General features: G+C 49.8%; 1 protein-coding gene across 1 annotated transcript in view; it reads right to left on the bottom strand.

The window, feature by feature from the left end:
- Window positions 1-24400, bottom strand: part of ATP6V1B1 (ATPase H+ transporting V1 subunit B1) — a 109375-nt gene extending 84975 nt beyond the window's left edge. The window contains exon 1 of the mRNA XM_063925301.1: window positions 24287-24400. Within this exon, the coding sequence (XP_063781371.1) occupies window positions 24287-24395 (109 nt within the window). The 5' untranslated portion in view covers window positions 24396-24400. The remainder of the gene's footprint in view (window positions 1-24286) is intronic.
- Window positions 24401-25820: the final 1420 nt, after the last annotated feature.

Raw genomic sequence — 25820 nt, 5'->3', positions numbered from 1 at the left:
ATGCAATTGTACTTTAGGAGTAGCTCCATACCAGCGCAGCTTCTGCGCGCTGGCAGGGAGCTGCTCGTCGCTGTGAGGGTCACAACGTCTGCGTGTGATGTCACGCAGCCGCCGTGGCCCACCTTCCCGCACGGTCCGGGCACGCCCGTGTTGCCCGGACCGCGCCCCCTAAGGACAAACGCCGCCGCCCCGCCCAGCGACCGCCTCTGCCTGTCAATCAGGCAGCGGCGATTGCAGGGCTGAGACGGCCGTCGGCTGTCTGGCATGCGCCGGCGCATGCGCAGTTCAGACCTGATCAGCTGCTGTGAGAAAACGCACAGCACCGATCAGGTCTGAATTAGGCCCATAGTCCCTGCTTCACAGAATGGAAATGTTTTCCTTATGATGAGAACTTAGGTTGGTAACTTCACTCACGTACCGATGCCTGTAGTACTGGCTCATGGGTCAGCACTTTCTGTAAATTGCTCAACACTGTCCTGCCAAAATAGCTGAACAAGCAAGCCCAGGCCGTGCCGTGTAATCAGCCGCTCCGCTCCTGCTCCAGCTGGAGATTCTTTCTGGGGAAGAGACAAAAGCCTGGCTGGGAACTTGCTGCCAACTTACGGAGCTGCCAAGCCACGACAATGAGCCAAGTGGGAGTGGGAGGCACGTCAAAGGCAACAATTCCAGAAGGTGCCAGAGAGCAGTGACTTTGATATACATGGAAACCAGGCAAGAGGCCACCCTACATGGGCAGCTGCCAAACAGCCAATTTTAACATTTAGAGCTGGGCATTGTGGGTCCTGTCAACTCCCTGGCATTAGGCTTTGCAAGCACAAAACCCAGCCTTGGCCTGGAAGGAAAATCCTTCAAGGTTGCATAATGTAGAGTAAGAGGTGGCTGCTGTGGTAGAACTATATAAACTCAAAAAGGACCTTCAGAAAGACTAAGCACTAGATGCATCATCGCTTGGAAAGTGATAAAATGGAGAGTGAAAAAGCACCAGCCAATCAGGTCCTAACTACCATGTCACATGCTGTGTTTCAAAAATGGCAGTTAGGAGCTGATTGGCTGGTACTTTTTCATTCTCCATTTTATCACTTTCCAAGCAATGATGCATCTGGCCCTAAATCGTCTCATCTCAATGGGTTTGGCAGCTATAATGGACACTAGAAAACAGTTCACATTCAATATGAAGATAAAATGAAGATATAAGTAGTGAAAGACAAAAAAATCACTCACACAAGCGTCAGTTGGCTAATACCACAAATATCCAGCATCAGCGTGACAGGAGAATTACATAACTAATCTCCTGATATGCTCTGTGCTGCTGGGGGACCCTCCTCCACTACATAACTCTTAGAGGCAGAGCCGGATTAAGATCCCATGTGGCCGTGGGCAAGATACCAGTTTGGGACACCCCTTCTCTAATCCATTCATACCCTACTTACACATATACATGTAGGGTCACATATAGAGACACACACATAAACAGGGCGGGCCACATATAGAGACACACACATAAACAGGGAGGGTCACATATAGAGACACATATACAGGGAAGAAGAGTCACATATAGAGATAAATATACAGGTTGGGTCACATATACAGACACACATATGCAGGGAGGGTCACACATACAGGGAGGTCACATATAGACACAATCATATACAGGTTGCGTCACATATACAGACACAGACATACTGTATACAGGGAGGGTCACATATAGAGACATATGCAGGGAGGGTCACACATAGATTCACACACATATGGGAGGGTCACATATAGAGACATATACAGGGAGAAGGGTCACATATAGAGACACCCATATACAGGTTGGGTCACATATACATATACAGACACACATATGCAGGGAGGGTCACACATACAGGCAGGTCACATATAGATACATACATTCATATACAGGTTGGGTCACATATACAGACACACACATATACAGGGAGGGTCACACATAGAAACATACACATATACAGGGAGGGTCATATATAGAGACATATACAGGGAGGAAGGGTCACATATAGAGACACTCATATACAGGTTGGGTCACATATACAGACACACACATATACAAGGAGAGTCACATATAGAGACATACAGGGAGGGTCACACATGGAGACACACATATACAGGGAGGGTCACATATAGAGACATATACAGGGAGGGTCACACATAGAGACACACACATATACAGAGAGGGTCACATATAGAGACATATACAAGGAGGGTCACACATAGAGACACACACATATACAGGGAGGGTCATATATAGAGACATATACAGGGAGGAAGGGTCACATATTGAGACACTCATATACAGGTTGGGTCACACATAGAGACACACACATATACAGGAGGTTCACATATAGAGACATATACAGGGAGGGTCACACATAGAGACACACATATAGTGAGGGTCACATATAGAGATATATACAGGGAGGGTCACACATAGAGACACACACATATACAGGGAGGGTCATATATTGAAACATATACAGGTTGGGTCACATATAGAGACACACACCATACCCTCCAACTGTACCTTTTTAGCAGTTACAGTACCTTTTTTTTATGGTCTGTACTGATTTTTGGCTCTCCAAACTTCCATTGACAGCACAGGAAAAGGTAGATGCTAGATCCAAGTGGCCTAAAGGACCTATGATGTCAAGGGGAGGAGCCACATCACCAGGGGGAGGAGCTAGGCCAGCGTCATAGTTTCTCTACTATCCACGCCACCAACTACTACCTTTAGTAACCCGGTGGCGAGCGAAGCGTAGCGAGCCACTGAGCCCGCGAGGATACATTTCGGGTACCCTGTTCGGCCGTGGCTCCTCCCCTGGTGACGTGGCTCCGCCCCCCGGTGGTGTCAGAGGTCCCTTGCCCAACTTGGATTTAGAACCGACCTATAGGAAAAGGGATGTGGCCACGCCCCTTTAACCATGACCACGCCCCCTTTTCTAATTTTTACCGATTTCTGTGTATAAAAGTTGGAGGGTATAACACACATATACAGGGAGGGTCATATATTTATATAGACATACCCAGGAAGGTAACATATACAAGGGGATGGGGTGACACAGACAGACAGACAGTCACAGACAGACAGACTGGGGTGCAGAGCCGGCCTTAGCTATAGGCAGGCTAGGCATTTGCCTAGGGCATCCAAGCATGTCTAGGGGCATCCAAGCATGTCTAGGGGCATCCAAGCATGTCCCTGCAGTATCTCATGCTGAGAGGGACAGTCCGCAAACTAACTGTTACTTTCCAAATGTATTCAATCAGTACTTGCATACACTGCTGTTTACATTTGTAAAAAAAAATGCACACTGTGCCTTAAACTTCCTCTGACATGCTTGAATGCCCCTGACTTGTGAGACCTCAGACAGACAGCAGAAGCCAAGTAAATGCAATTCCTGGACCTGTGACATTTTCACTGACTATATAAGGTTATTACTGGATGGCTTCTTATGATAACACATGTGTATTTTGGAAGACTGCTTCACAGAAACCTGACATCACCTATACTGCTTGTGCACATGGGGGAGGGGGACCCTGTTATCCTGTGTCTCTTATCCCTGTGCAATTCCCAGGTGTCTGCAGGGACATAACATGGGCAATGTTCTCCCCACACTTTATTTCCTAGTCAGTCCATGCCGTAAAATTCCCCTGCCATCCAGCACTGTAACGTGGTCAGTAAGTTGCGTTGTGCTTTTCTATATGAAACATCAGTGCAGCGTGACTTTCGGACACATCAGACTGGAGGGCAGAGCATTTAGCTCCCACAGTATAAAGTAAAGGGCATAAACTTCACACGTCAGATGCATACGCACGCCACTCAAGCACACTTATCTTAGTAAATAAAGACACAACAACTGTAATTGGCGTGAAAGGGGTCAGCTTTTTATTTTGACTGAGAGGGAGGCCTATTAATACTAAAACTAAAAGTGCAGACTTCCCTCTCTAACTAAGGTGGCGGGGAGAAGAACGGTTAAGCATGATAAACAACTTAATAAGGGTAATCCAAAATTATATGACGAAATAGAGCAATAAACATGTGTGTGTGAGGGGGCCTTCTGCCCCAGATGTTCCGGGATCGGCCTCCTGCCTCCATCCCGAACAATAAAAAACACAAGTGTGAGGGGGCCTTCTGCCCCAGATGTTCCGGGATCGGCCTCCTGCCTCCATCCCAGACATCGTAAATCCAAAATCCAAGGCCAGGGGTCGACCTTCTGCCACTACCCCTGTCCACCAACAGTTGTAGGGACGGAGGTACGCTCCGCCCTTACGGGTTAAAAAATAGGGCCACCGGCCCCGATATCCACACATGTTTATGATCTATCATATGGGCCCACCAGGTACGGTGGTGCCCATAAATTAATAATAGGACTGTAAAATGACCTAAAAGTTCACCCGAACTTACTAACAATAAACTCCTTGAGTTGAACTAAAATAACCGTTCAGAAACCGGCCACCAAAAGCCGACACAAGTAACCCCATTGGAGCAACAAAAACCAACTCCCCAGGGCGGGAGGGTGGGTCACGAAAAACTTGAAAGAGGCAGGATTTCCTCAATCTGAAGACTATATGTATGTCAGACCGGCCCCTATACAGAATACAGCCAATCACAATCCAGGCAGTTTGCCTTACGTTCCTCCCACAAAAAACTGTAACCCCTTCCGTGCCAGAGTGATGCATTAAGAGGCGCGCCGCATGCCCTGCGGTGAGTTTATGTTGTCTCGGCCACATTCATGACCTACGCAATCTTAAACTTCACACGTCAGATGCATACGCACGCCACTCAAGCACACTTATCTTAGTAAATAAAGACACAACAACTGTAATTGGCGTGAAAGGGGTCAGCTTTTTATTTTGACTGAGAGGGAGGCCTATTAATACTAAAACTAAAAGTGCAGACTTCCCTCTCTAACTAAGGTGGCGGGGAGAAGAACGGTTAAGCATGATAAACAACTTAATAAGGGTAATCCAAAATTATATGACGAAATAGAGCAATAAACATGTGTGTGTGAGGGGGCCTTCTGCCCCAGATGTTCCGGGATCGGCCTCCTGCCTCCATCCCGAACAATAAAAAACACAAGTGTGAGGGGGCCTTCTGCCCCAGATGTTCCGGGATCGGCCTCCTGCCTCCATCCCAGACATCGTAAATCCAAAATCCAAGGCCAGGGGTCGACCTTCTGCCACTACCCCTGTCCACCAACAGTTGTAGGGACGGAGGTACGCTCCGCCCTTACGGGTTAAAAAATAGGGCCACCGGCCCCGATATCCACACATGTTTATGATCTATCATATGGGCCCACCAGGTACGGTGGTGCCCATAAATTAATAATAGGACTGTAAAATGACCTAAAAGTTCACCCGAACTTACTAACAATAAACTCCTTAAGTTGAACTAAAATAACCGTTCAGAAACCGGCCAACTGCCAGGTTACCAACCTGCCACCGCCACCTGAACCGAAAACTCAACTCAACTAAACAAAACAGAATACAGGAAAACTCACTCAACTCAAACTAAAGAAAACAGAATGCAAAACTAAAAAGGACCTCAAGACCCGGCGCACCAGTGAAAATGCCACCCCCCGGCCGACAAGCCATATAAGCTCGGATCCAGCCGACCTGCCTGCAAAAGAAGGGTGTTAGGCCCACCACTGAGGTTAGAAATTAAATATAAGGAGAAATTGGGTAACCTAACCTGTATCCCTAACAGGAAGTGGGGGAGGGATGGGGGGGGGGGGGGGGGAGGCGGGTCGCCCAATTTGACTTGAGGCAAAAACGCAAAACTTCGTCAGCCGGCAAAAGCCGTAATTAAAACCAACGATAAAACAAAAATTCCTCAAGGCCCCCGCAATCGCAAAGTGCAACTGCGACGAGCGGCTAATCCTCAAAAGGGCGCACTGGGAGGAAAAGGCCTGATATAGCGTCTGACTGCACCAGACCTCCACCTACCCAGTGCTCGGACATCGACTTCGGACCAACCCACCGCAGCGGCTGCCGAAGCAGCGCTGATGCGGAAAGAGTGAGCCCCATAGCCGGCCAGAGATAGACCCAGGTATAAAATACAACGTCCCAAAACCAACAGGAATTGATACCTAGTCAACGGGGAACCGCCACAATGGACGAGCCACCCGGGAGGGCGCTGGAGGCCATACAGACGAATAAGACCGGGCCGCGAGAAATGGACAAATGCCCTGCACACGAGCCCGACCCCACTCGAACCCACAGCCCCCTGCCCACTACGTCGGTCTTGGAGCGCTGCATCCCACACCACAAACCGTCGGGGCGTACGACGACGTGGGCCGCCAGCATGGGCGAGGCAGAAGTCCGCGAAACGGACACCCACTCACCCACCCTGAAAGGCCATCGTAAAGGCCGCCATGAAGAGGCGAACCTCGTATCCACGCATCGTATCCCCGTTTCGTGAGCGCGGAATCCTACACCGCAAACCGTCGAGGTGTATGTTGACGGCTGTTATTGACGGAAAGGAAGGCCTATTAAATCCAAACTTGGATGAAAAAACTCTTACTAACGGAGGACGGTTAAAATATTGATCACACATAGCAGAAAGCATACCGCACATGAAAATAAAATATCTCAAAATTTGAAGTGAAATAATATCCGAAATGTTGTAGGGCCTGCTGCCCCGATGTTCTGGGATTGGCCTTCTGCCACCATCCCTGAAAGCCGGCTGCCCAGGTGTTCAGGGATCGGCCTGCTGCCAGCATCCCTGACATCCCGAATTCAATGCAACTATAGGCCATCTGCCTCGTGAGGGGTCTTACTAAGGCCCCTCTCCAGAAGGTAGCGACTCCACCGCTCCCAAGCGGCCAGATAAGCCGCGAAAGTTGCAGGAGCCAAAGACCTGTGGGCTAAGTCCTCCAATCCGCAGAAGTCCCTTTGGATTAGAGCTGCAGGAGCCAGCTGCCTAAACCGCTGCCAGTCGACGCGAGAAAAATATCATCAATGTCGTTGCACTCGGCCGGGACATGCGCGGCTCGCAACGGAATGTTGTTCACCCAGCATAGCAAGACTAACTGTGCGAAGTCCAGCAGTACCGGCAAGGATGTGGACTCCTGTCTAATGATGGCAAAAGCCACAGCCGAACTGGTCGCACCAGAAGACCCCCTGTGTGTTACGCAGGGCATAGCGGCAGAGCTCCAATGCGCCCAGTACGGGAAAAATATACAGCGCCCAGTACGGGAAAAATATACAGCGATAGCAAGTGTGTCAGGAAGCAATCGCTAATCGCAAGCACCAGAGGTGTCCTTGAAAAGCTCCAGGGAGGCGCCAGACACGACCGCCTCCCACCCAACACAGCCGCTGAAACGAACCAGAAATTCATCCCTTGTACGTAATTCGCTGAATTTCGAGGGACCATCTGAGAAAAGTGATGCGGGCGTCGAATCCCAACCGTCGCCCGCTCCAATCCTGCAAGCAAAATTAAACAGGCCCAATAGGGATTGAGCCCGCATGAAAATAAGCTTGGCCGCAGCAAGTGCGTAAGGGATGTCATCGTGAAGACGTAACACTGTGTCCCCTGGCAGCCTACAGAGCCCGGCGACAGAATAAATCTGAATTCCGAGATAATCTACGGATGCAGAGGGCCATAAAGGCGTTCAGGCGCCACCGGAACACTGAAGTGTCCGAAGAGGGCGAGTGCCCTCCGCAAGAAGCTAGTGCAGCGATCCGAGTCCTGTGGCACGATAAAAAGGAAATCATCCCAGCCGTGCAAAATTCGCTGTTGCTCGTCCTATGCTCCCCCCCACCAAGGGAGGAAAGAACTGAATCCCTCGAAGTAAGAGAGAGAATAACCCATAGGGAGGCACCAATCTAATTAATAGCCATCGTCAAATATAACGAACCCATAAACCGAAAGGCGGAAGGGTGCAGAGGGAGAAGACGAAATGCTGACTGGATGTACAAGTTACACATCACGGCCCCCCGTACCAAAGGACCTAATGGTGGCTATGGCCGAATTAAAGGACAGGTAAATGACCCTACACCGAGCATCGGTGTACTGATGACCCCAGGGGACAGGAAGATGTTGTAGGAGCCTAAATGTGCCCGCGGACTTCTGGTGCACAATCCCGACGGGGAACAAGATCAAACCCGGTAAGGGAGGGGGTCCGTAAAAAGGGGGGGGGGGGGGCTTATCATCCAGCCCAAAGACAGCTCACCCGGAAGGTTCAGCGGAGCATGTCCGGAAACTTCCTAGCTGAATGCAGGTTCATACCAGCCCTGGGACCCACTAGCCCAGAAATCGGTAATGGGAAACCGGAGGTGAAACCAGAGACCAAAAATTGGTCGGCCACCCGCTCGGGTACCCTCGCAGCCAGGGTATGAGCGCCAGTAATCTGAATTGGGGTGGGGGCCAAGGCCAGCGCCTGGGGCCACGGAAACGCGACTCTGTCATGTCTGCGGGCCCGAATTACCCATCGTCCCAGGACTGGTGCAGTCCTTGATTCTGTGGGCTCCGCCACATCCGATGCAGGAGTGACAAAAATGACATCGACCACCTAACTCACAGTGGGCATTACGGAAATAGAAGCATTTACCATGCCCCGTGCGCGATGGACCCGCTCGAAGAACGGCAGAACGAGAGCCAGGCCGATTTGGCCCTCGTCTTGCCATCCCGCAGTCCTCGGAACCCTGTGTGAGCTCCGAGCCTAATTCGATATCTTTTTGTAGATCTCCCGGCCATGCTGTTTGCGCCGGAAGCCCTTACCGTAATGTCGCTAAGCCGGCCCCTTATACGCATGGTACAGTACGTTTATAAGGAATTGGTAGCGCACTAGGGTACTGTGCTTGTCCGGATGCGTCTCTAAAGAACACGCCATAAAGATTAACATGCACCTAACTCAAGTAGGGGAGATCGCAAAGCGTCTTTGCTGCCCAGGCCTATTTTCTAGGCGAAAGCAAAGCTTTAGGAGCATCGCCAGGAAGGGCGAAGATATGGACGTATTGGCCCTACGGAACCTGCCCCAAACCTGGGGCCTAAACCACGTTGTACCGCCGTGTTAGCGCAGTGACCGGTGTCTGACTCAACCAACACTTGCGAGGTGGAAGAGGTTGAACACCGACGCACACGCCGTTCGACCCTGTGTAAACTGCCGTCGGAGGAGGACACCCCCTCCGAGGATGTGGAGCCCAGGGATGAGTCTGTGTCCCTGATGCCTACGTCTGTGTCTACGGCGCTTGGCAGAAAACCTTACACATACTGGCACCCACGCTAGAGGAGCGGGCTAAGGACTAGATCCCAACCCGCTACGGGGGGTAACCGCACTACCCCGGGACCAGTCAGGGTGCGATGAGACTCACCTGCACGGGAAGCAACTCCGTCCGTCCCTGCACCCACCGGATGACTTGCTGAGGCACCGGCCGCTCCATTCCAGTCCCGACGTCCAAGACTGGGGAAACAAAAGAGACATTGTTCCTGGGACCCCCATCGGTCCCGCAGCTGCTGCGAGCGTGCCGCCAGAGGGCAGGGGCTTCAGAAGTGTCTGCACCATGCTATCAGCCAAAGAAGCGACCCGTAGGGAGCCAGGCCCCGGACGAACCTTCGCTGTCGGGTATAACGTCTTCGCAGTCCTGCTGCAATGAGCTCTGCCTGACCGCCTGCGCTGCGACCTCTTCCTATCTCGATAATTGGACTCACGATAAAATACTCGAGTGCCGTAACTGCTAGAAAGATGCAGCACATAGTCCGACAGAGGGCCGGGCACCTTAGGCTAGGACCGGCCGGGACCGCACGGCCACGGCTGGTGGCGTCACAGTACGACGCACGTGTAACCCCAGATGGAGGAGGAGCCACAGGTCCAACCACGGCAGGAGGGGGCTGGTGGCCTCTCCCGCTGCTGGCGGACGCAGAGGGTTCATGCGCGACAGCCCCTGAAAGTTCCGCCGGCGGCACCGCCCCATCAGCCAACGGCAGAGCGGGCGCGTAACGCCGCCCCAAAATTTTTGCCGTCCCTGAGCAGGGACATTACATCACCACCGGGCCCGGCAAGAGGAGGTCTCCCTGGGGGTTCCCAGGTGTGGGCCCGAGATATGGCAGTAAGTGCGCGCTGCACGGACGCACCGCATCCGGCAGCTGCGCGACTCCCGCCCATCCAGAGGAGAGGGGGCGTGGGTCATGGAGGCCGCGCACACTGTGGTGGATAAGCTAAAATGCAGCGCGCTGGCCGGACAAACCGCGTCCGGCCGCCGCACGACCCCCCATACGGCAGTAGATGCGTAAATCTTATGCCACACGCGCGCGCTGTCCGGACCCACCGCGTCCGGCAGCCGCACGACCCCCCACCCGCCCGTTGCAAGCTGGAAGAAATCATGTAATGAAACCATATTGGAAAGGGAGGAGGGGGGGGAGGGGGGGCCCGCCGGGCAGCTGGGCGGGAGCGCTGATACACCAGAGCAGGCTAGTGTAGAGGGAGAGACCAGCCCGCCCGCCAGCCGCCCGACGTAATAGCCTCACGTGCAGGGACGGCACAACCCCGTCTCCTGCAGGCCGTCTAAGCCACCCCCGGATCCCCGGCCGCAGCCAGCGGCAGGGACGGAGACGGGGAGAGCGCCCGTAAGAGACCACGGGCGTGCGGACGAGCCCGGCCGCGCACGCCACGGGTCCCCTGTACTGCAGGCACCGCATGCCTGCCCTGAGCCAGCCGGACCACAGCGCGGGCGGGCAAGTGCAGCCGCGGCGCCAAGGGATACAACGCTTTAGGTGCTGCCAGCCCGCTCCGCTCGGAGAAGCCCAGCAGCCGAGCAGGCAGGACAGCGCTGCCCTGGGTCTGCAGCCATAAGTAAAACAAATAGAAGTGAATGAGAAAGGAGAAGGGGAAAGTAGGGGAGAAGGGTAGAACAGGAGGAGAGTTTGGTATAAGATACAGAGAGAGGTATAGATAAGGAGAGCAGAGGGAAAGATTAGATGATAAAATAATTCTTTTTAAGAAATTTATAGTGAGCCCCACTGAGATTCAAACCCCAGTTGATCTATGTAGTAACACAGTGCATTAGACCATTGAGCTATGTGCTCTCTAAATATGCAGAAATAAAACACTGTAATATCAGCAGTACTCAACAGTTCCACGAAAAACTTGAAAGAGGCAGGATTTCCTCAATCTGAAGACTATATGTATGTCAGACCGGCCCCTATACAGAATACAGCCAATCACAATCCAGGCAGTTTGCCTTACGTTCCTCCCACAAAAAACTGTAACCCCTTCCGTGCCAGAGTGATGCATTAAGAGGCGCGCCGCATGCCCTGCGGTGAGTTTATGTTGTCTCGGCCACATTCATGACCTACGCAATCTTGCAGTAACAGACACCAGCAAACACACTGAATAGTGAAGAGAATGGACAGTTTCTACATGTTTGATACTGGTCTTTTTGTATAACCAGCAAGTGTGGCAGTATCTGTGGCAGTATATGTGTATTATGGGCATTACTAATGTGGGGCATATGTGTAAGGTGCATTACTGTGTGGCATTATGTGTATTATGGGCATTACTAATGTGGGGCATATGTGTAAGGTTCCTTTACTGTGTGGAATTATATGTATTATGGTCATTACTGTGTGGCATTGTGCAGAGTTGAACTGGCCCACAGGGTAACCCCCCGGTGGGCCCCACTACCTGAGCGTTGCAGGTACAGATGCAGAACTAGCGGCGGAGCTAGGGGGCACCAGACAAAATTTTGCCTAGGGCATCAAATTGGCTAGGGCCGGCTCTGCTGGGGTGTACAGCAATGTGCTTCCTGTCTGCTCTGGGGTTGGCAGCAGCTGCAGCTCCCTCCTCCACCACCACCAAGCTCAACAAGCCCCGTCCCCTGCTTGGATCAGAGGAGCATGTACTGGACTCCACCAATCAGGGTTCAGCTCAGCCTCCTCAGACCCCGGGTTTCTCAGCAGCCATAGTGTAAGTCTGGGTACACACTTGCCGATGTCAGTGACATGGGGGCCTAATTCAGACCTGATCGCTGTGCTGCAAATTACGCTGTCCTGCGATCAGATGTCGCGACCAAGGGTAAGTGAAAATTCGCCCCGTGCAAGTGTGCGATTGCATGTGTACGCTGCGCGAAAATTCCCCTGTCATGGGACAGCTGCAAAACCATTCGCATCACACTCACCATCGAATGTTTTCCCCATTCTGTGCAGTGTGTGCATAGCTCAATACTTACTCCTCCAGTGTGATGAGAACAGGCTGATCGGGGCCGGAGCTGACCTCACACACACACCCTGAAAACGCTTGAGAACGCCTGCGTTTTCACTGACACTCACAGAAAACGGGCAGTTACCACCACCAAACATCCTCTTCCTGTCAATCACCTTGCAAACGCCCGTGCGATCAAAATTTTCGCACCATCCTGTCTTGGCGGCATCCGCAAATGTGAGTGCACGACATCGCTGGGTACACACGTCATCTAGTGTGTACCCAGCTTAAGCCTTTGGAAATGGCAGTTTTCTGAATAGGGAAGGCCATCGGTGGGTTATCCATCTGTAAGGGAACCATTTATGGTTTTACCCACCAACGGTCACCTCTGCATTACTGTTAAAAGAGCTGGTGTCCAATCAAAGCCCGTGGGCGGGGCTTCGAAGGTGCATTTGGTAGCTCTCTGATGGTGGGAAACCATCTGTTTCTCCCCCATCGATGGTAAAAGTATTCAACATTGGACATAGACCATTGATGATTTCAAATCATCGATGGTCGATGGTCATCCCTATTTCTCAGGTTTTGCTGCATATTTTGGATACACCCCACCCTAGGTGTATCATATCCTCTCCCACCTGGTAACTGGGGACACACTGACATCACAGAGCCCATGTTGTATCGTAATTGGCAGGATTATAGTAAAGGAAAGTTACACAGCTATTTATTATGCCCCTGCGGAGGGAGATATCTCTGCTGTTCACTCACTGTAATGCTGGCACACACTGTGCCGACAGAGCCGGCATCCACTGATTCTACCAACAAAATGTCAGATTTGGTAAGCATACACAATTACCAATCAGCCGCTCGATATGTCAGGCCAGACATCACAGCTGGGCAGACATTTGAATTTGCACGCCTAGCTGTGTCGTCATTGTCAGTGGTTCCTGTCGCCAGCATATGGGACGGTCGACGGGTCAGCCATACACACAGCCAGACATGCCGACATATATCTGCAAAATATAACGGCATCGATCTGATATGTTTGTGAACGACATTGTTCACACACATCGGGTGTAAAAATACCCACTGAGGCACTGACGATATATTGGTTCTGATTCAGAGTTGATCAGTATTGCACAGCCGCAGGGAAACCTCTGTGCAATACCGTCTAACTAACATGCTAATGCAGCAGGAGGCTTCTGGAATAAATAGACGCATCCTGCCTGCTTCCGTGATCTGCGGCTGCATCTGAAGACGCACCATCGGATGACTCTGCGGTACCATCGGTCATCTGAGTAGCCTTCAGGTTACTCAGATTTCCGTCTTAGATCCATAGCCGAGGTCAGTAAATCTACGTCGCCAGACTGACATCGATACTCCCAAAAGACGTAGGCGGACCTTCCCCGTCTCCAAACGCCCACAGCCTGTCAATCAGGCTGGGATTTTAGGGGCACTACGTGCGAGGACGCAGGACCCGTTCTGCACATGCCCACCATCGGACTTGCTACCCATCATGTCTCCCCACCATCGGACTTGCTACCCATCATGTGTCAATACCATCGGACTTGGTACCCATCATGTGTCCCCACCATCAAACTTGCTACCCATCATGTGTCCCCACCATCAGACTTGCTACCCATCATGTGTCCCCACCATCGGACTTGCTACCCATCATGTCTCCCCACCATCGGACTTGCTACCCATCATGTGTCCCCACCATCGGACTTGCTACCCATCATGTGTCCCCACCATCGGACTTGCTACCCATCATATGTCCCCATCATCGGACTTGCTACCCATCATGTGTCCCCACCATCGGACTTGCTACCCATCATGTGTCCCCACCATCGGACTTGCTACCCATCATGTGTCCCCACCATCGGACTTGCTACCCATCATGTGTCCCCACCATCGGACTTGCTACCCATCGGCATAGCGTATCAGGCCCGTTGTTTGTTGCTTGAATAGTTCTGATATATCTTTCTAGTGTGTACTCAGTTTAAGTTCTCTAGTCTAGGGGGATATATGGGGCTATTTACCAAACTGCCGAAAGCTCAACTTTTCAGAACTTGTCTTCAATAGCTAACGCCATCTTCAGGGGGCGCTGTCTTCACATCGGAGACAACTTTTTGAGATGTTCTGCTCACATTTTTGTTTTAGTAGGAACCTGGCCAAAGCGCAGGGTAACGAACATGAAAACTATTGCAACACTGAGAGATATATCTACAAAGTGGCGACTTTTGCTATCCAACCTTTCTCAGGTGGGAGCTGTCTTGTTTAGACAATTGCCGGTAAACAAAGCGGAATAGTTTTAGGCGGAGATATATCAAATCTTGGAGAAAGATAAAGTGCCAAGCAATCAGCTCCTAATTGTAATTTTACAGACTGTGTTAGAATAAATGACAGTTTCAAGCTGATTGGGTCCAGTGGGCAACTTTATCTCTCTCCAAGACTTGATAAGTCTCCCCTTTAGGCTGATTTTCCCATAATAAACCTCAGAAGGAAAGAAGAGGAGATGGGAGAGGGATGGAGAGCTGTAGGGTGTGAGGTTCCGTGTGCACATTCACGCCTGGCAGAATGAGGGTCACTCGGGTCAGGAACGCAGAGATCTGAGGCTGCCGGATGGGGTAAGAACAAAGAAGGGAATGCGATGGGTCCTAGCTGGATCTCCAGATGTCAGTGTTCCTAGGCTATGTCAGGGTTACAGGGTTACTACCAATGCACAATCGACAGGTCAACAGAACTGGGCTAATGTACAACTGTAGTCATATACATTATATATACTGTATAGGTATTACACATTATATACACACATGAGCACACACTCTCTAAGCTGCAAAGGTTTCGGCAAATTCGGGAATTATTTCAGGCCACTGTGATTTTGAGTCTTTCAAGTCTTACTCCAAAAGGCTGACACACGTGAAATGGAAACAGTTTGGCGCATGGCGTTTCTGATGTAAGAACTTAAGATGACCTCACACAAATTATAGGTGACCGATTTTCCCTGCCGATGGCTCCTAAGTAAGATGCTGCGTCTCTTTTGCGTCGGCAAATGGCATTAAGAAACATCTTCATGCAGAGGCCTCCAATCAGTACCAAAGGCCTGAAGTTGTGTCAAAACATCGAAATCTGGAAGAAGATCCTGTAAGTAAATGCTGAACTAAATGTGTACTCAGGATCGCCCCAAGTAGGGCCAGTGTGAGTATTGCTGATGGCCGGGTAATCAAAAAGGCGAAAGGAGCTGAAATGTTTTAGTGAGAAACTTTGATGAGCCAAAGAGTTAAGGCGCAGTAATGACCTGCTAATCATTTTCACACCGTCAGGCATGGTATGTGATAGAGGAGAAGCCATCAGCCGCGGCACCCCTTGCTCCTATAGGAATTATGTCACATGAAATCAGGTCTGCTTGAGATCATTTAGGAAAGAGAGTCACACAGCTGCATCGGCCCAGCACGTTTCCCCCCCTCTCTTCTTCCTGAGAGAATGAAACTTCTGAAGATGGGCATCAAAGTATAGAAAGTGTTCTAAGCTGACCTGACAGCCTCCGACACTGGAGAAATGGTCCGGAAATCAGAGCCAGCTCTCAACAATTAAATATGGCCCGTGTTTTAACACCTGAAGACGCAGCCTTCAAAAGTCCAGTTGATTTTCAACCGGGCCCTCTGTCAACCTGGTCCGGTCACTGACTGATCGTATGTAGTTAGTTTGTCATAGCAACTACCCAAAGCAACCGATGCTTTACCTAGGTTCTTCCGTGGAGGTTTCTCTCCTAGGTCCTTCTTTGGATGGACTGTCTCTGTTTTGGTCTGTTTCATGGTGCCCATTTCTGAGCAGAACTATTCCTTGATTGTTTCTATTGACAGAGTAGAGAAGATGCATGGGAAACTGGGCATGTGCAGTAAGGCACTTGGTCAGGGTCAGAGGTCGCACTTCCGGCAGTACGGGGGCCCTAGCACCAGGCAGAAGAGGAGACAGCGCAGAATGCGCTCCTCCAAAAAATTATAGGATCACATGACACTCCCAAATGTAGGAGTACTACCATCTGGCTGCAAACACATGATCTAACTTGAGATGTACTGCTTGCGTACATCTCCGATGATGTGAGCTTTGTGCAGATGCCGCACTGCGTATATGCCACACTCTCGTTCTACAAGATTGCGCGCAGTGCCCTGGATGCAACAGCATACTTGCCAACATTATTATCCTCTCCGGCAGAAGCCCGAAGAGGAGAAGCAGCTGGGGATGTTGGGGGGAAAGGAGGGGGGGGGGGGGGGGGGTCCGGGCGTTCACATCGTTAGGCCCCGACCTCATTATTATTTATTATTATTACATTTTATTTATAAGGCGCCACATGTGTTTCGCAGCGCCGTACAAAGGACAGTACAGGGGACAAAACATTGCATTACAGTAAATAAATAACAGAAATAGAGTACAGGTAACAGAGCACCACACATTCTCAAGATATAATACAGCTAAGATGTAAGTATTGAGGGAGTGATCATCGTACTACTAGAGGCTGATAGGCCATAGATGGAGATGAGCCTTTACTAGCAGGATAAAGATGGTCGTTGAGTAGGGGAGAGCTGTGAGTGAAATGTGTTGAGACGAGGGCTTAGATAACAAGAGGAAAGAGGGCCCTGCTCTGAAGAGCTAACAATCTCATGGGGAGGGGCGACAGACAGATGACAAGAGGTGCAGGCAAGTGGGAGGTAGCCTGATGGCAGTATGCAAGCAAAGCTGAGATGTTCACGGCATGAGGCAGGGGGGTGGAGGCGCGGCTCATGACGGTAAGTACTTACCCCATGACGGTATGTACCACAAATTGAGGGTCCTTGAGGAAGGAGTGGGGCTAAAATTATGGTGATATGCATCATGTTACCCCTCCATATTTGCCTGCGATTCCTGGCATCGTCGGCCTATCCTGCCTGCTTTACTAGGAAGCAGGTGGGATGCGGGAGGATTGTCTACTCTTCTAGGGGACTACCTGAAAAATTGGGAGTCTCCCGCAACTTCCAAGAGAGAAGGAAAGTATGAGCGACAGGCAGCACAACAGAAAGCGGGGGCGTGCCGGCTTCCTGTCCTGTCACTGCCTTCTAGACTCTCCCGGGCTCCTGTTCTGTGGTAACTTGTGTAACCCACTGTCTCTCTGATATCTAAGCATGGATATCATAATACTACCAAATCATCTACCTTCCTCCCAGGGCCACCAGCTTGCCTCCCATCTCTCTCACCGCCAATAACAGCACAATTACTTTAGTTTGCCAAACCCAGTGCTTTGATGTCACTCTTGAATCCACCATTTGCTTTGTTCCTCACATCCAGGGGGAAATGTATAAAGAGAGAGAGAAAACGGAGAGTTGCCCATAACAACCAATGAGCATCTAACTCTAATTGTATAGACTGTGCTAGATAAATGATAGCTGGATGCTCGTTGGCTGCTATGGGCAACTTCTCCACTTGATCTCTCAAAGGTTTGATACATCTCCCCTCAAGTCATAAATTAATCCATTCACCTCCATCTTAGAAATGTTGCCAGAATTTGCCCTTTCCTTACCAACCACGATGCTATTAAAACTCTCATCCACACTCTCACCATCTCCTGTCTTGAGTTGACAACAACACATCTTCCTGCTATCTGGGATCCCTCTCACCCATCTATCTCTGCTGCTGCAATCCATATTAGATGCAAAACTGACCTTCCTCTCTCGCCACTTCCACATCTGCCGCCTTACATTGCAAATCCCTACACTGATTTTCTGTCATATTAATTTCAAATGATTCACCCTTACCCACAAAGCTATCACCATCGTGTCATCATACGTCCCAAATCTCATCTCAAAATACTTTCCTGCTCATCCCCATAGATCTACGTCTGACCTGCATCTAGTTCCTGGTAACCACCTCTCCTTACCGCCATTACAAGCCATCTCCTGTGCCGATATTTTACCACTCGAGTGCTAAGACCTAGTCTGAATGGTCTTCAGCATGTACATTAAAAATACTGATTTGGAGTGGGGAGCGGGTACGAAGCTTGGGCTGTAATGATGCCATTGCATACCTCCCAACTGTCCCAATTTCGTGGGACAGTCCCGTTTTTTGGGGACTGTCCCGCTGTCCCACCCGCAGGCCACAGTGTCCCGCGTGGGGGTGGGGGTGGGGGGGCAGTCGGGAGGCTCCTGTCATCACTGTCATCGCTGTGCACATACGCCCAGTGTCTATTCACTGGAGAGAGGAGGAGGGGTGTGGTATGAGTTGCCGGTGGCTGGGTTCCTGGCGGCCAGCATACCGGCGCTGGGATCCCGACCGCCGGCTTGCCGACAGCAGGGCGAGCGCAAATGACCCCCTAGCGTGGGCTACGCTATCTATTCTCCCTCCAGGGGGGTCATGGACCCCACCGAGAGAGAAAAGGTGTCGGTATGCCGGTTGTCAGGATTCCGTCGCCGGTATACTGTGCGCCGGGATCCCAACAAGCAGTATACTGAATACCACCCCAGGAGGAGAGGAGGCATGCCAGCAGCTCACAGAGCGCTGGGCATGCCCCCTCAGTGACGAAAACGGGGGCGTGGCTGTCGGGTGGTAAGCCGTCTCTGGGCTACCAGGGACAACATGTCAATGGTCTAACAAGTCGACATTTCCACAGTGTCTACACAATGAATTTCAATATAAAGACCATGCCGACATTCTCATGTCAACATTATGAATGTCGACGCTATGATTGCTGGCATATACCACACCCGTCATACATGTTGGGCGAGATGTAATGAAGTCCGCGTTGGCCAGAGGTTCCCAGCCGAACTTGGAGTTTTTTTTTAAAGCGGCAACCATGAACAAGGGAAAACCAAAAACGTCAAAGTTTGTCAGGGAACCCGCACCTCCGGCCCACACGGACTTCATTACATCCCGCCCATTGTAATCATTTCACTCATTTGAAATTAAGCAAAAAATAATGATACATTGCAAATTTTCACTGCAGATATTAGTAGGCTATTAATAAGTGATAAGATATTTAAGTATTTCATATTTAATAAGTGATCTGATATTTTGCTGGTTTGGAAAGGTGGCCATAATGCCAAATCAAGGCCCACAAAGTGTTGGTAATCTAATAAAAAAATTATCATTTTGGGCCAATTTCATTTATCCAGTTTGAGAATTTAAAGTTATCTGAAAAAATGAAGGTATAGATTTGTGTGGGAGGCAAAATAGGCTCAGCACAGGGGCATGAAAACGCTCAGTGGTGAAAGGGTTAAATTATACTTGCTAATATTGTGGCTACCCCCAGGGCAGTAGAGAGCCTGGCTAGGCCCAGGTACTTTTCAGGGGGCGTGGCCTAATCACAGGGGTAGTGGTCATGTAACCTTAGAAAAAAAATACTTTAAAAAATGTATTTTAAGCACCTCCATGGCCACACAGCAGCCCAGCACACAGCAGCATGTGCTGGGTTGAGGAGAAGAGCTGCAGCTGCTGCTGCCAGGTAAAGTGGAGGGGGCCTGGGGCCCCCACTAGGCCCACACTGTGCCCCCTCCATCAGACTTGGGCCTGGGTAATTTCTACCCTCCCCCCCCCCACCCCTCTCGGCACCACTGGCTACCCCCTCCGGGAGGAGGTAACCATCTCGGCAAGGTAGGGGGGCATGGTACAGCACCCTGAGGGCGTGGCCACATCTGCTGCTGGGGCGGGGGGCGTGTCTGCAAATTCCCATCATCGTGGACCCGCCCCCTCCACCCAATGCAGAGATTACAGGCATTGTGAGGCAAGGGGGTGGGGCCATGATGACGTGAATCACCCCCTCGGCTGTTGGAGGATGTGAGTGACGGCGGGGGTTTGCGGGCAGGTGGCGGCGGGCCAGGAGACTTGACCACTCTTCAGGGGGGCCGGGAGGGCCACCCGATTTTCGGGAGCCCCCCGGCCATTCCGGGAGAGTAGGCAACTATGGGTTAAATAAAGCACTCAGACCAGCATATCTATCTTTCTATCAATCTATTTCACATCTATATATTCAGGAGCGGTCTAGCCATCTGGCTTTTCAGGCAAATACCAGAAGGGCGGATGGGCCGGTCCGGCCTCACAGAGAGAGGGGCTGGCCGCAATCCCCTCACGGCCCCAGTCCATCCCTGTTTCTAATACTGTATATATATATATATATATATATATATCATATTTACTGGTCTAGCTTATATCCACCATCTGTCCATTCAATGTGATGCAGAGCTTTTACATGAATCAGGCTTTGGGTCAGACGGGGATATTTCATCCGTAAATTTGCAAACTGGGAAAAATGGAAGACAAGTAACTCAGGTGCGTGTCAGGTTGGGTTGGACTGACAAGACTTACCGCCATATTCTGCCTGCAATACTTGCAAAATCCTGCAGCCCAAAGTAGCATGAGATAAATAATTTGCTCATGTCAGTCGCTGTCTACCCTAATGTACAGAAAGGGTTAATGTTCCCTACGTCAGGAAGACAAGAGGTTAAAGGATTATGGAAAAGCAGCAGTCTTTTCTCTCCAGAACACAGGCTGTTTACTTCAGCAACCGCTAGCCGCAGTATAGACAAGATGCTAATTGTGTGGCTGCTCTAATTAAGCAGAGATGACCACAGCGCAAGGTTTCCAGGCAGCTAATGACCAGATGGTGTGATGCTTAAATAGCTTCAAACCTTAACCCTGAGACCCGTTAATGAATGACAAACTTTTTCTGCCAACTTCCTACCCAGCCGATTGGGGGAATCGCCCCAGCTCAGCCTTTACATTTTCTCAGCACTGGTAGTGAGGGTGACAGCACAGATGGGTCCTATCCCGCTCCATCAGGAAGTATCCACAAAAAGCCGCCCAGGATCAGGGCTATAGTGCTAGGAGGTAGAGAAAGTAGTTTACCCCGCAGAAAATTATTTGTAGGTGCAGAGTTATCAAAGGGGTGAAACGCGTCAGTGTTTTTTTTTCTAGCCCTTTTATCACGCTTGGTGGCAGCACTATGCATGGGGTAACTCGTATAATAAGTATAGCGGTGTTACTCATACCATAGCAATACCTGTTTATCGCTATCTCAGAATCAAAATCCTGAAAAGAGGCTTTAGTCTCAGAATATAGTTTTTTTATTTTTTTATTCAGTCCTTTTTTTTTTATTGTAATGTAATTAAACATAATTATTAGTTGTCATACTGTTTACTTTCAGTGTGGTTTTTACCACCCAGACCCATTTATAGTATAGTAACATAGTAATTGAGGTTGAAAAGAGGCAAAATGCCCATCGCGTTCGACCTGTATTTTGTATAAAGTTGAGTTGATTTTACTGTACCTGCTGAAGAATGTTTTATGACTAGTTAACAACTACAATCGTGTTACACCCGGATTAACAACGTCAATATTTTAAATGCTGTAACCTTGGATATCCTTTTCAATCAGAAATTCATCCAATCCCCTTTTAAATGCATTTACAGAGTCCACCATTACCACCTTCCCTGGCAAGGAATTCCAAATCCTTATTGCCCTAACAGTGAAGAACCCTTTCCTCTGTTGCGTACGGAATATTAAAAAGATAAACTCAGAAACCATATAATAAAGGGGTCAGTGTTCCTTCACTCCTGTGATTTAAGTAAGACGTTAGTGTTTTATGACCAAAAACCCCCCAAAAATCACAATTGTAATTATTGATGGAGGGGTCGTAAAGTCCCAGAACAATACACGGCACTCAGCTGCCTGCAGTGCCTGAGGTGTGTGACTACACTATTGTGTCAAAAAAATAAATCATACGTGCTCTGCAATCACCTAATTACACTCCCGACTGTATTTCATTTAAATTCAGGGAATGTTTGTTCCAAAATATTGCAATCAATTGTCAAGCCGGCCAACTACATCAAAGTCTTCCCCCTCTGCCCAGTCCCCACACTGACTCACAAAGGGGCCATTTATTAATAAATATTCCCTGCAAATTCCCTAAAAATACCCGAGGATAGCAACAAATATTTTGTATTACCCAAATGTATGAATGGAGCAGCCCCCATAGTTTTATGTGATGCTGTCAGATTTACCAAGCTCTGGAATGCAAAGGAAACCACAGTTTGGCCCTCGCAGCTAACGCCATCTGAAGATGGCATTAGAGGCGAGCATTGCAGGTTATGGGCTACAGATCGCAAAATTAGCCGGCAGAGGGTTCTTCCAGAACCTTCCCCAGCAGTGGGCGCTCCTCATGCGTGGTCAGCCACCTACATGCACAAGAGTCCCGCTACTACTACTTTTGAAGCCTGTATTCCTGTAGGTGCTTTTTTACACATGACTGTGGAATAATCGTATACTGCTACTAATATAATATTGCGCCCATATCACAGTAAGTGTGTGATTATTGATAAATAGACCCCAAAGACATGACAATCACTGTGCATCCTTCGCCACCAGGTATCACGCAGATTTTATACATAAACTATGTATTTATCATGAGATGAGGTCTGCTAACTCATAGGCTTAAAGAGACATGGGGGACATTTACTAAGCAGTGATAAGAGCAGAGAAGTGAGCCAGTGGAGAAGTTGCCCATGGCAACCAATCAGCACTGAAGTAACATCTATAATTTGCATACTATAGAATTATACAGAGCTGCTGATTGGTTGATGGGGCAACTTCTCCACTGGCTCACTTCTCCGCTCTTATCACTGCTTAGTAAATGTCCCCCAGAGCCTCCCCCAAGCATATCTGGGCACCTGAGGAATTAGCTGACAAGAACTGGATTACACATGGGCAAATGGGGTTCAAGAGAAAATGTCACCACACAATGGGCGTAATTCAGAGTTGATCGTAGATGTGCTAAATTTAGCACATCTACGATCAGTTACTCTGACATGCGGGGGGATGCCCAGCACAGGACTAGTCCGCCCCGCATGTCAGGTCCTCCCCGCCCCCCCCCCTCCCCACGTTCAGGTACAATAGCATTTTGTACCTGATGAGTAGCTCCCTGCCAGCGCAGCACCTGCGTGCTTGGAGGGAGCTACTGGTCACGTCCCGGGTCGCAGCGGCTGCATATGACATCATGCAGCCACCGCAGGCCGCTCCCCCAACGGTCTGGACCGCGCCCCACCTCCCACTCCGCGACCGCCTCTGCCTGTCTATCAGCATCTCACTGGGCTCCGGGCACACTCCACACAGTAATTCAGACTGTGATCGCTACCGCTGCAGCAATCCAGTCTGAATTACCCCAATGTTATTATAATATCCCTTTAATCCGGGACACCTATGATTGACACGGGTTCTGTGGCTGGCTAAATTCAAGCCTGCATGTCACCTGGTTTTAATCAGCCACAGGACCACCGTCAATCATAGGTGTCCTGAATTAAAGGGATATTAAAGCAAGCAAATTATAAACAATGGGCTTTATTCCACGGCATTCAGCTCTCTGTGGTGCCTTAGGTAGGGGACAATGTCGTGGATGTGACATTTGGGGGAGGGACTTCAGCATTTCTCACAAACTGGGGCGTGTCGGCCCCTTTTTGAGGCTTGCCGACACCAGTGTCTGTGTCTTCCGACGCAGCATCACTGGCCCCGGAAGCATGAATTTCCTGGTAAAAAAATTAATTGTTTAGTAAAAAAAAATTATTGTACAGGGTAGCACTGAACAGGAGAGGACAATCTAGCCATACTGGTTTGGAATATGTCAGTATCTATGATGAGTTTGACCCTGCCCTGAAAGGGTTACGACTGAGCAGCATCATCTGTAAGGGAAGGAGTAAGGTCCCGTCCGCTGAGTTATTGCTGGACTACAAGTCCCAGCATAACCTGCCAGCTTTTGAGGTTTAACAGTTCTAGCAGAACTCCACAACAGCTCTCCAGCTGTTGTTGTACTACAAGTTCCAGCATAACCTGCCAGCTGTTGAAGGTTTTTCATTTCCAGTAGAGATCCACAACATGTACAAGTCCCACCATAATAACCTGCCAGCCGTTGTTGCACTACAAATCCCAGCATAACCTTCCAACTGTTGAGGTTTAACAGTTCTAGGACAGGTTCCACTGCTGAAAATATGAGCATGCCTTGCCTTACAGGGCATGCAGGGACTTGTAGTGCACTTCCTGCAGAGGCACAGATTGCAACCAAGCTCTTCATTCCTTTTTTTTTGGGGGGTAGGGACTCGTAAACTTGGGGTACTTACTCAGCCTGGGGTGGGATATGTAATTTCGGGTAACAGCCAATACGTGCTCTTTTGATGCCGCCTTGTCTGCCTGGTGCCCGTTTACTCTCATCTCCACTTTGGTAGCCATGCTAGGAGCCTGTGGCAGTGATTCCTGCGTGTCTTGTGCTCTGTGTGTTTTATAGGTGGGTGTGAGGCCTTCTGTTTTGTGTACATCCCTACCCAGCGCACATCCAGGTGTAACCAGCCTGTCCTTACCTATTCCAGCTCAGCTGCTCACAGCGCTACCCCGCTGTGTACTGTAAACGCTTCATCCTTTCACCGGCTGGCAATGTACACACACAAGACACTGTCCAGAGGACATTAACCCTGTCTGTTCCTGGTGACTTCATCCTGAGAACAAGAGCTAGCATCTATGGGCCTAATTCAGACCTGATCCCTGCGCTGCAAATTACACTGTCCTGCCATCAGATCATCACTGCCCAGGGGGAGTGAAAATTTGCCCCGTGCGATTGCATGTGTACGCTGTGCGAAAATTCCCCTCAGTCAGCGGACAGCTGCAAAACCGTTCGCATCACACTCACCATCGAATGTTTTTCCTATAAGCTTCACACGTCAGATGCATCCACGCGCCACTCAAGCACACATATATTATTAAATAAAGACGCAACAACTGTAATTGGCGTGAAAGGGGTCAGCTTTTATTTTCTGACTGAGAGGAAGGCCTATTAATACTAAAACTAAAATGCAGACTTCCCTCTCTAACTAAGGTGGCGGGGAGAAGAACGGTTAAGCATGATAAACAACTTAATAAGGGTGATCAAAAATTATATGACAAAATAGAGCAATAAACATATGTGTGAGGGGGCCTTCTGCCCCAGATGTTCCGGGATCGGCCTCCTGCCTCCATCCCAGACATCGGAACTCAAAAATTCCAAGGACAGGGGTCGACCTTCTGCCACTATCTCTGCCCACAAACAGTTGTAGGGACGGAGGTACACTCCGCCCTTACGGGGGAAAAACTGGGCCACCGGCCCCAACATCCACATATGTTTATATCTATCATATGGACCCACCTGGTAAAGTGATGCCCTTAAATTAATTATAAAAATATTAAATTTACCTAAAGTACACCCGATCTTACTAACATTGAACTCCTAAGTTAAACTAAAATAACCGTTCAGAAACCGGCCACCAAAAGCCGACACAATGAACCTAACTGCAAAACAAAAACAAGTCCCCAGGGCGGGAGGGTGGGCCACGATAAAAACTGGCAAGAAGCAGGAAGTCCCCAGTCAGCAGCCTATATTTAAGACAGTCCAGCCCCTATCCATGCTCCAGCCAATCAAGATTCAGAAGTTTTCCCTACGTTCTCCCACCACAAAACATTAACCCCTTCCAAGCCAAGGTGATGCACCGAGAGGCGCGCCGCAAGCCCAGACGGTGAGCTTATGCTGCTCGGTCACATTTATGCCCTACACAGTCTTTCTATGCATTCTGTGCAGTGTGTGCGAAGCTCAATACTTACTCCTCCAGTGCGAAGAAATCAGGCTGA

The sequence above is a fragment of the Pseudophryne corroboree genome, chromosome 1 (assembly GCF_028390025.1).
Source record: "Pseudophryne corroboree isolate aPseCor3 chromosome 1, aPseCor3.hap2, whole genome shotgun sequence".
NCBI lineage: Eukaryota > Metazoa > Chordata > Amphibia > Anura > Myobatrachidae > Pseudophryne > Pseudophryne corroboree.
This window is presented reverse-complemented; position numbering and strand designations above follow the sequence as displayed.